This window comes from Pteropus vampyrus, unplaced genomic scaffold, assembly GCF_000151845.1.
Source record: "Pteropus vampyrus isolate Shadow unplaced genomic scaffold, Pvam_2.0 Scaffold329, whole genome shotgun sequence".
In the NCBI taxonomy this organism is placed as follows: Eukaryota; Metazoa; Chordata; class Mammalia; order Chiroptera; family Pteropodidae; genus Pteropus; species Pteropus vampyrus.
This window is the reverse complement of record NW_011889110.1, coordinates 245,821-257,607: the sequence shown is the minus strand read 5'-3', so window position 1 is coordinate 257,607 and position 11,787 is coordinate 245,821. Positions and strand designations below refer to the sequence as shown.

Here is an 11,787-nt window from a genome sequence, read left to right as displayed (position 1 = left end):
TACTAAGCAAGGCCCACTCCTGGGAGACGTGGGGCTCTTCTGAAGGGTGACTTCGGCTGAAGGACTCCCCACTGGCCTTGACAAAGCTCTGTGAGACCTGCACTGCAGTGTGTCAGCCTTTCTTTGCTCTCTCCTTCACATCCATCACAGTCTTATGGCTCTCCGAACACACCTGATCTCATCTCGGCTTCTGCCTCTTGAAGGACCAGGCTAACACGAGTACTGCTATAATTATATCTCCTAACATTAGAACGCTCAAGTGCATGTATTGAAATTGTGTTGCAGTGGAAGTAAAGAACAGAGCCATCAACTCGAGTTTATAAGACTCACCCGCTGCATTTTCACCCTCTAGTACACGTATGATAACCTTTATTCAAAGTATAGCATGGTTCATCTCTAAGTGTGAGTTCCTGCCTGCCTGTTTATTTAAAGCAATGAAGCTAAAGTTTGCTGCTTCTCTTAACCGTTGGCCAGCCCTAATTCAGTTATAGAAGCTTTCATGGTCTTCTTTGGTGTATTGGCAAAATTAACCAGGGCCTTTGTTTTCTTTTTGGATCATAAGGATGTAGAACATATGTGGTAGGAGCCAGTAATATTCCAATCACAGAGGATGCCTTGGAACGTATCACTGTCACTCCAGAGATATCCATGCTGGAGCTCTCTTCCTCCAGCAGGGAGCAAGGGAGGGGTCTTCTTACATTCTTAAACCCCTCCCATCCCCAGGTTAGACATGAAGTTTGATTTTGTACTGAAGACTTCAGTTGCTTAGAAGCCAGTAAAACTAACTTCACCCAGGGCTGAGAGCAGATGTTTTTCCTCTGGCTCTGAGAATATTAGACCTGTTGGGAAGGCACACAACAGATCTAGTTTCCTGTAATTGCACCCACACCAGTGTGGTTTATACATCTTCATGCACAGATCCACAAGGGTTGCAGATACCAAAGCCAGAGGGGCTAGTGTGGGGGTTGGGAGACATAGAAGGTCATATCTACAACAAAATTCCCACAAAGAACGTGTCAAAGTTCCTAGTCTTCTGGCACCAGCAATATTATCTTTTTTTTTTTTTTCTGCAAATGTAAATGGTTCTTTCCAAATTTATTTATTCCAAAGTTTCTGTGACATTAAGGTCTTCCTTCTCAAGACTTAACATTGTGTATTGAGAATTGTGATCCAAAGTGTCTTTTAATTTTAACCGAGGTCGAACGAACATCATTCAGCTTGGGAGTGGAGAGAGGATATGGAATGAGAAGCCAAGACTGACTGAATCTAAGTTCCCCACTACTCTCTACACATTTGTTCTGATGGACATCGATACGTAAGACTAAAACTTCCAGCGCTATAAAAATTTATTCAGTTGTTTCCAGATCAGTTCTCTCCATATGAATTTGGAAGCAAATTCATATGGATCCATCAGGCCATTGATGGGGGCCCAGAATTTAGTTTATGGAGTTACGTCTCCATTCAATACCTTTGGCAGAGGCTATAGCATCCACTGAGATGAGCTCCTCTCTCTTCTTAGTCACAGAGAAATTTCAGAGGAGAGAAGCTGCAAAATTTACTGGGAAGTGTGCCTTGACATCTGAGGACAGATTACAAAGTCATGCGTTTCCTTTAGATCAACAGCTCCTATCATAATGTCAAGGTCAGACGTCTGTGATCCAGACTTACATCTGAGAAAGTAGCTATCGACCATTATAGGATGAAACTCACGTCTGTCTTGCTGTTCTCAATATGTCGAGCATAATTTTACCTCTTTTTGCCTTAAATTATCTACATCGTTCGTTCCATCATTTCTTTCAAGAATCTGCTCAAATGTCACCTTATCAGAGGAGCTTTCTTGGGCCCATTGCGCATTCTCTTACCCACGTCCTTGCTTACTCTTATATTCCTTTATAGTGCTTTTTATACCTGATATGTTTATTTGTTCATCTTTATGTTCAAACTGAAAAGCACTTAGAAGGGCAGGTTTCTTATCTTGTATTTCTAGACCCCATAATAGTAATAGCATTGCCATAGGTGTTCAATAAGTGTTTGTTGAACAAATTTTTAGGTGGCCAGACAGCAAGAACAAAAAGAGAAAGTCCATGTTAAAAAAAAAAAAAAGGCTGGAGTTGCCTCTCCCATCCTTATTTACTTTGATGGAGGATGAGGAAGGAGTTTATGGTCTTTTTCCAGGTCCTTGGCCTCTGTTTAAAGCACAGACACTTCACAGATAACAGGACTAGGCATAGGTATAGCCTGCTGTGTATACCTGGGTCTTGGACTACAGGTTGTGTTGAGAAAGGCGGGGCGAGGGGTTCTTCTGTGTCTTTGGGGCCTTTTGTGGACGCTTTGAGTGGTTTTTATATTGTACATGTCATCATTTTGCCTTTCTTCCTATCCTTTCAGTACTGTCTCAGGTCTCAAATTACACCAGATAGTTCTGGCAATCCGCGAAAGCGAATTTTGTGTCAAACTTTAGGTAGTCTGCGCAAAGAAATTTTCGGTACCTGCATGAACGTTTCGTAAATAATTATGTGAGTTCCTATGTAGTGCGGATGAACAGAAGTAACTTCTTAATGGCTCTCAGGCGCACATATTTGTATTAACATAATCCTTGGCTCCTGACAGTCATCACTAGTCAGTGAATGGCTTGTTTTTAATTTACTTTTATTTATTCTATTTCTTTCTCCTATAATGAGCACCTATGAAATCAACTACCCAACATGAGACTAGAACATTGGCAGTTAACTTCAACTGCCCAAGCTTTCCTATCAAATAAATGCTTCTTTAAAAACAAACACAAAAAACCAAACATTTAAATGCACAGGTATCCAAATGCATAAGTAGCATTTCCACAGCTCTCTTGGATTAGCTACGGAATTGTCTGTGTGTTTGTATATAGTTAGAAGATCTCTGAAAAGTTGAGGCTCACCTCCCACCCGCTTCTCTACCAAACTTGGAAGACTGACTCCGGTGACATGAGTCAAAGAAAGAAAGTCATTTCAAAGCGGAAGTCGAGTAGGGTCCAAAATCTTGGAATAAAGCGCATAGGAGTGAAGCAGTCTTGAAAGAAGGGTGTTATTTTTGTCAGCAAAAATAGTCATCACGTAAGGCCATACCTGGTTTGCTATCGGCCTAAGTGCATACGTTCGGTGAGGTTGTGACAATGGGTGGGGACGTTGGTTTAGGGATGAGGTATGTCGGAGATTAATCTTATGAAGAGGAGATAGGAAGCATTTCCAATAAAGGCAGCTGCTGTAGACTGGCTGGAAGGCCAGTACGCATTAGAGAGCCCCAGCTGGCCTTGGGAACTAGATAAAGAAGGAAGAAAAATAGCTGAAAACAGATTACGATCGCAGGCAAAGTGGCAAAGGAGACTAGCAGATGGATAAAAGTCCTCCAACACCACCTGGTCTCATATAAGACTAAAACGTATGAAAATTGTCAAATGAATGGGAGTGCAAGAAAGCTCGCAGCCCCGTATGGTCTTGAAATACTTCCTGGAATAGGGGAATATATGTGCCTTCTTGGGAAAGAATACTAGCTGGCAGTCTTCATGCAATACCTTGTTGTACATTTACTCAACAAATGTTGAAAACTTGCTAGACAATAAGCCCTGTCACCAGACATATGGCGAGATAAGGGGCAGGCTTTGTTTTCTGTGAAACACCTGCAGAAACAGGGCAAAGTGTGTTTGAATAGTTGGAAGATATTAGGTGTGGCTAGAACTAGAGAGTGTTGGGGAGTTAGGATGAGCCTGGACACACTGGGTGGATACAAACACTTGAGGGCATTTTAAACCATTTGAAGGGTTTTGGTTGGACTGTATCTTAGTCAGTAAGAAGCCACTGAAAGATTTTTATTTGAGTTTATTAAAAATTTTTTCAAAGTAATACATGCACAAGGTAAAAAATTAAATAGTACAGAAGAACTTAAAATGAAAAACACAGATCCCCAACCTACCTTTTTAACTAGCCCCATTCCCTAGAAGCAATGCAGTTAACGATTTCTATTTTTAGATCTCCTGTTATCTAAACTTCCTAATATTAAATAATATGTTTGAACAATAATTTCTTGGCTTATTAACTTTACACAATCTTTGATAATACCCCATTACAAAAGATAAGGATTTAACTTACACTACCCCCACCTTTCCTTTGCCTATCCTTTCCCAAATTTTTGATGTCATTTTTAACACTTCTGTTCATTTAATTTATAGCTTTGAACAGTGTACTGATCCTCTAGCTCTTGTTCCATTAACTGCAGACTTTTTTCACCCCCACTTTGATGATATAAGCAGTCCTCCTCTTCCTCTCCCCTCTCTTCCTACAGCTAGCTCTCAGCCTCTTTCTGCTCTCTTTTTCCTTGTCGGGATTACTTACTTTCAACTTCATTTCTAAATAAAAAAATTAAGCCTTTCGTGTTTTGCCTATAGGCTGATCAGAACATCGTATGCCAATAAACAGCATCTGCATTATTTGGGCTACGTAAATATTGTTTATTGAGAGCCACACAGAAGCTAGGACGTTTTCTTCCGTACACAGCTAATGTCATGACTGTGCCACGTGCAGTGTACCTACCGCCAATGTCAAATGGGGTCTTCTTACATCACATGAGTATTTTTTGTTGTTGTTTCATAATTGGGTGTGAATTTCTTGACATGTTTTTGTTTTCTTTTATATTGACTACAGGATCTATGTTCTCCATGTTCTCAAACATCCCGGCGTCTCAATGATACGATCTATGGCACAGAATGCATATTCTTCCTAGAGACCCAGAGACTGTGCGCTCTCATCTGAAATGGGTCTGCTGGATAAAACTCTCTCTCTGGAGTGAGACATACTACTGGATAAGTGTCACTCTGAAGTGATGCTTCCTGGGCAAGGTTCATCATTTTCTAAATTCTGCTTCTTCTTTCCTGGTTCTCACCCTCATTTTGCTGGAGAACTTCCTCAAGGTGCTTTCTCAGTAAGGGTGCAAAGGAGGTAGACTTTCTGAAAACTTACATGTCAGAAAATGTCTTTATTTTGGCTTGACCCTTGACAGTTTGGCTTGCTATGGAATCCTGGATAAAAAATTTGTAAGATATTTGAAGACACTGCTCCATTGGCTTCTAGCTTTCAGTGTTGCTGATGAAAAATCTGCTGCCGGTCTATTTCTTATCTCTTTTTAGTTAAATACGATGACCTAATTTTATTTTCTCTCTGGGCACTTTCAATGTCTTCTATCTTTAACATTCCAAAAATTCACAAGATTGTGTCTCAAAATGTAGGTTTTATTGAGGCCCCCTCATTCTGGAGACTTAGATCTTTCTGTTCATTTTTCTTTTCTTAACCTATATTTTGTTTTCTCTTCCAGAAACTTCTAATGGTTAGATATTGATTGTCTATGTCTCTTTCCTTTCTTCCTATTTTCTTCTATTTCTTTTTGCTCTATACCTAGGGAAATTCTCTCAACTTTATTTTCTAGCATGTTTACTGAATTTTTTGGCAGTCTTATTTCATTTTCAAAGGCTCTTTTTATTCTCAGAGTTTTCCCTCTGGTTTTCATCTTACAAATACACCTCAGCTCTCTCTGAAGATATAGCTAGATTTTTAAGTTATTTATTTTTTTTTCCATTTTAACTTTGTTTCTTCCAGAATTTGTTGTGTTTTTCAAATCTCCTAATTCTAATTGGTAATTTTTTCTTACACGTTTCTCCTCTGGTATTTCCTCTCACCTGCCCACCCCGTCATGCCCAACGTCTGGGAGTTTCTAGCTGACCATTGCATTTAAGAATCACTATAACTGCTGACTTTTACCGGAGTTGGTGTGGTTTTCCTCTGTCATCCTATGGCTCAATCTGATTTTCCACGAAGCCTCTTCAGTGACTGAAAGCACTTGGTTACTTGAGTGGGGGGGTGGGTCTCGACCGTCGGTAGAGAATTGGCTGACAGGTTGGGGGCTCACTTATTTCCACAAAAAGAGAAACTTTATTTTGGCGCACCAACTCCTACCTCTCCTCAGGTAGTTTGTTCAGTTCCTTTATATAAACGACAACGACGATGACAACGACGACAACGACAAACAGTAACAACAGATTTTTCACTGGTAGCAAGAGCTGGCTGCCTGTGTTCGGTGCACAAGAATGGGATGGGGCTCAATTTTACAACTGGCATGGACAGACTTTTTAGGTGCCCAAGTCTCTCGGGGGTTGGGTCGTTCAGATCAGCTTATACTGTCTGAAGGGTACCTTCACTCTCTCATTCTTTTTCATGCTCCACCAACTTTCTCTCTTCCAGAAATGTGTTGAGGTCCTCTTCGTTTATAACCGAATGCCTTCCGTTTTCTTTGTCGAGAGGTTTCTTTTGTATTTCTTGACTTCCGTTTCAGTGGGGCCTGGGGAGGGAGGGAATGCAAACTTACACGTTCAGTACATCATCTTAAAGTCCAAGTCCCACTGGAAGCTTATTTAGATAGGTGGGGTGACATAGATAACTTCATATTTTTAAAATATCCCGGGGGCCGTACTGCTGAAATGGATTCAAGAGGGAGGACATGGATATAAATATTATTCTAGATGACCGAGGATCTAATTTCCTTTCTGAGAACATGCAGCGTCTGGGGCTTCTGGGAGTCAGGCACTGTACCAAAATAACCCAATTATTCAAAATCCAATAAGCTAGTAGGATGCTTTCATGGTGCCCTGGAGGGAATGACTGAAACCTGAATAACCGGGAACCCACAAGCACTTTGGGAGCCTACCTCAAATTCTTCCTTTCAACTGGAATTTAGGATAGACAAAGGGACTTTTTGTTGAGATAAAAATAGATGAAGGGTAAGTATAAGCAGCCAAACTGCTGGCAAGTAGGGACATAAAGGCCCTTTTGTTTGCTGGTTGGTTTCTTCATTTACTCATGGATTTGGTTATTTCAGGCACTGGAGTTACTAACACCCATGCTGTAATCAGAATGCCAGGTTCAAATCCCAGGTCTACCACTTGTTAGCAGTGTAGCCTTAGGCACTTTACTTGATTGCCATAAAATTCAGTTCACTCATTCCTAAAAAGGGATCCATAAGTTTCCATTTCATAAAATTATTGTGAAGATTAAGTGAAACAATCTATATAAAGGAACCAGTACAATACTTGGCATATACTCAACACCTCATTAAATGACAGCAATTATTTTAAAGGTTGAACAAATATTCAACATCTATGTTTAAATCACCTAGGTGATAGATATTTGTGAAATAAGGGAACATAATTTTATGATTGAAAAATGACATGATAAAGGAATCCAAAGAAAAACATTATCTAGGTCAAATCTTATTGTCTATGAATCCGCCCAATATCCAACAAAGCAAATAAAAGTGTATTAAAAGGACTAAATAAAAAGAAGTGAGCTAAAGGAAAACTGCTTGAATATACACAACATGAATCCTACAGCCCCACCTCTAGCTGAAGCTACAAAGTAGTGGGAGGTTCTGATTATGATTAGAAGACAATTTAAGAAAATCTTTGAATGTGTTGTAATTAAACGAAATTTGATTCAGCTATATCTACTTATCTTGTTCCAAAGTAAAGGTTTCTGTATGTGTGTGGACTTTAACTGCCCAACTGGTAAGTCAGTCTTGATAGTGATAGAAACCTGTGTTTCTATGGAAATGTAAACACCATCACTGAGCTGGATGCCCACTGTTTGCTAAAGACAAGCACGCTCATGGAATTGTTCTGGTTTTTCAAGCGTCTTCTACTCTTAATTAAAGAAGGAATTTTACCTGAAGAATGGAATGAATAAAGAGACCAGACCCTAAGTAGCTTTTAACACCCTGTGAGTTTAAAGTTCTTCCTTTAGATCATAAAGCAATGTACCAGAACCCTTTCAGAGGCTGGTATGTGATGTGTAGGATGGCACAAGATTAATTACACTGCATCTGTAAAAGCCATTTAAAAGTGAAGTCTAGTTGTAAAATGAAGTTGTGTTAATTAAATAATGACAGCTGACATTTTCTCAGTATCCAACTGCCAGGTACTGTTCTGAATACTTTCAGAGGCACTAAAATTTAATCCTCACGATAATCCCAAGAAATAGATCCCATTTTACAGATGAGGAAATCGAGTCACAGAGAGGTTGAGGAACTTGCCCAGAGTCACACAAGAAACGAGTGAAAGAACCAGGATTTGGATGTGGAGAGTCAACTGTGACAAATGACGACCTTAACCTCGAGGTTATGGGAAGGAGTCAGCTCACTATTCTGCGGACCAGCATAAAATAAAGCGGCCCCCTGGACAGTATGTGCTGTATTCATGAAGCTCTTCAGGGTTATTGAACTGAGTCCTCACAACCCTCTGTGGGTTTTTGTCCTCATCTCTCACACAAAGAAATGGGAACACAGAGATAAAATAACTTTCCCAAGAGCCTACCCTAGCTATGGGCTCTTTCTATTTCACCGGATTGCTTTTCAAGCTCTTTGAAAACTACCCAAGACACAAAGTATGTGAGTCATTAGGGAGCTGTCTGGTTATCATGGTAAACTTGTGTTTCAGCTGGGTGCTATGGTCAGAGTTTTTAGAATAACTTATCGAAAATAAAAGCCCAGAGTCCACAGGATGTCAGAATGAGAACCACCCTCTATGGGTGATGGCCCGTGACGGTGAACTGAGGCTGGCACAGACACAGGGGCCAAATCTCTCAGAACTGGGCCACATAGGGTCAGGAGGGAAAATGATAGCTGAGAGCAGAAGCATAAAACTCATCGACAGAAGGCCTTGCTGATTACGCTTCTGATTATGCTGTTTTGCTGTGTTCTGAACCCACTCCCTAGAAACAGGACTAGGCAATTAGATTAGGGCCAGTGAGCTGAGAGGACAAGGCTAGGGCCCTAAGAGACAGAGGCCGAGGAGTGAATCCCCATCTCTGCCTACCTCCCCAAACCTCTCTACCTGCCACCTCGCTGGGCACTCCTTACATCTGTGTGAGGAGGTATAATTTCATAATATTTTCCTTCCATTCGGGCAGATAGGCAAGGCTGGTTGCCACTTCCTTCTGGATCGGCCAGGCCCAGGCCTCAAAGAAGGGAGCCAGATTCTTCTGCACTTGGTGGGAGAACATCTTCACCCACAGATTCATCTTGTCAACGTTGTCTGTGGGCAAGTTGGTCTGGTTCCGATACTCGGTGAAGAGGCGGATGAATGGCTCCCAACCAAAGGCCTCCTGCAGCTGGAAAGAGAAAGAAGAGGCGGGATGGGACAGCTGGTCGACAAGACCAGCCCTCTAAGAAATGAACTTAATGCGCTTCGCCCCTTAAAGGCTAGTTTTGTGTCTATCACTGAGACCCTGTCTCCTGTCTCACCGGCGGGCCTCAGGCCCTGCTCTCTCATATTCTAATCTGAAGAAGGGCCTCGGAGCTAGCCCAGCGCTTAGCACAAAGCAGACGCTCGATGAGTGGTGGCTGTGGTAATAATATCTATAATGATTATCATTTCATTTATCGCCAATATCTTCATATGATTATTATCATATAATGATCGTTATCAGTATTTATCATCATCCTGAAAATGGTGATAGGATATTACATAGGACTTAACGCGGGCTGAAGTGAATAAATTCTCATGTCTTTCACAGTTGCAAAGTTAAACTCCAATACGTGGGGAACACCCGGCCCTATCCTGACACAATCCTCGTTACTCATAGGTCTGTGTTAATTTGCAAGGCTACTGAAATGGCCTTTAAGGGGAAAAAAGTGAGTCCGGTAGAAACAGAAGACTATATATATAGTCTAAGTAGCTAGAATTAAGAGTAAGTGTAATTTTAGAAAAAGGCGGCTGTCCTGAGGCCACTGGAAATAGCGTGTGTGAAGCTGGGTTACAGAGCGTTAGAGTTCAAAGGGGCATTAACAGTTCCCTAGACGACCTCGACTTTATTTCACAGAGGAGGAACTGCTGTCTCTGGGGTGAAGTGGCCCCAAAGACAAGTCTAAGTCGAGTCTCCTGGCAGTTTCGTTGTCATTCTCGTGGCAGTGGGGATGAACCAAGAGGAACCGAGGCAGGTGAGGGGACCAGAATAGAGTGTGCCTGGCCCGTGACTGAGATCCAGAATCCTGGATGATGAACCTCCACAGTGAGCTGGGAACTGACCGGGGACTCGGGGGCGGGGCCTGGGGTGCCGAACAACAGTTCAAGGCAAAGGCACATCCAGGCCCATGAGGAATCTCGGATTGCCTATAAGGTGGAAACTGGGGCCCAGCCGAGTCTTAATGAGAAGATGGTACACTCATCGAAGGAAAAAAAGTCGGCCCTATCCCATGTGGCCGTGTTGGGGCAGAGGTTGTTTGGTTTCAGACGGCTGTTAAATAGCATAGTTTGGCCTCCACCTCCAGTGTGTCTGGGTCTAAAGCCAGTGACAGTAACTATACTCATAACGCTGCATGTGCCTCTGCCATGTTTTCACCTTTCTTGGTGCCTTCTATTCTCAAGAATCTTTTCAAACATGGGGTTGGGGGTGGGGGTGGGGTGGGGTGGGGTGGCTGAAGCAATTAAGTCTGCCTTAGGGTCTTGCAGAGTGATATGCTGAGATGCATCATCAAACAGGACTCTGTCAGGGTGTCTGAGGCCTAGTGTGAGAGATGGGTATAGTGAGAGGTCTCCTGGGTTACTAGGATGTCACCTAACAATGATGCTCTGGCGGTCCCCACAGGAGGGGAAAGCCCGTCACCCTCCATGCTTGCCCATTACCTGTAAGTACGTTTCCAGCGCTGTCCACGCATTCCAGTTTTTCACATTGGGACCCTTGCCCAGGTAGATTCTGACTCTCTTCTCCCGAACTGGGGGCCACAGAGCAATATTGGCACGGCTCCGAGGAATGCCCAAGACCGTCTCGTGCACATACACACACCACAGGTTGCAGGTGGCCTCGGTGGTGTGCGGCGGGAACTCCCACTCCTGCCGCTGCTGGTTGCGGCCGAGCTCGTGCACGGGGCCCCACAGCCCCTTGGTCCTGATGAGCTTCTCATTGATGAGCTCCTGCACCGACTCCAGATGGCACATGATGGGGTACCCTGCGTGCATCCAGCCTGGGAGACACAGGAGGGAGGAAGAGGGGGTTAGAGTACTTCCTACCCATCTGCAAAATCCTTCTCTGTATTGTAGCTCTCCAAATCCCCAGGAGCCCTGATGACTTGCAGAACCTCAAAATGCTCAGAAGGGCAACCCAAACCCAGACCCTCTGGGGCCTGCCTCCTCACCCTCTCATTCTCTAATGCCTTCCCTCACTCCGACCCGAGAGCGTGGCTACAGGCGGTGATGCAGGTTACAAATTGCGGTTCATGCTACTATTCGATTTTTCTGTTTTTATGAGAGTGCCCTGTTCATGTGAACCTGTGTCATTATACTCTTCTCTCAAAATTAAGAAATCGTTGAGGGTGGTGCCCTTTCTCATTATTTAGATGTGGAATTGCCTGCATTTGCATTACTTTAGAGCGGTCATCTATGTAAGCCAAGAAAACTAGGGTCTATAACAATGTCCATGGTTCTCAAAATTTTATAGGTTCCTCACCCCAGTTCTTTAGACCTCTTGGCTCACTGGTAAAACGCCATCGAAATATCCCTTTAAATGTCTTCCTCAGTGTCTACTGAAGGCGCACACACACGTTACTTAACCATTCCATAACTGTTGGACACCTAGGTAGTTTCCAACTTTTTTTTATGGGAGGAAGTGGCTGAGTCTATGTTTTTTTAAATCCATTTTTTCCCCTTTCATTTAAATGGCAAGGATTACATCTGATAAATTTTGCTAGAAAAACATTTTTACTCTGCTGGCTGCCCAC

General features: G+C 42.6%; 1 protein-coding gene across 1 annotated transcript in view; it reads right to left on the bottom strand.

The window, feature by feature from the left end:
- Positions 1-3,836: 3,836 nt before the first annotated feature.
- LOC105304128 (TRPM8 channel-associated factor 1) overlaps positions 3,837-11,787 on the bottom strand; it is a 53,162-nt gene continuing 45,211 nt past the window's right edge. The window contains exons 6-8 of the mRNA XM_023522058.1: positions 10,697-11,148; positions 8,932-9,182; positions 3,837-6,360 (exon numbers count right to left, since the gene is read on the bottom strand). Of these exons, the coding sequence (XP_023377826.1) occupies positions 6,351-6,360; positions 8,932-9,182; positions 10,697-11,148 (713 nt within the window). The 3' untranslated portion in view covers positions 3,837-6,350. The remainder of the gene's footprint in view (positions 6,361-8,931; positions 9,183-10,696; positions 11,149-11,787) is intronic.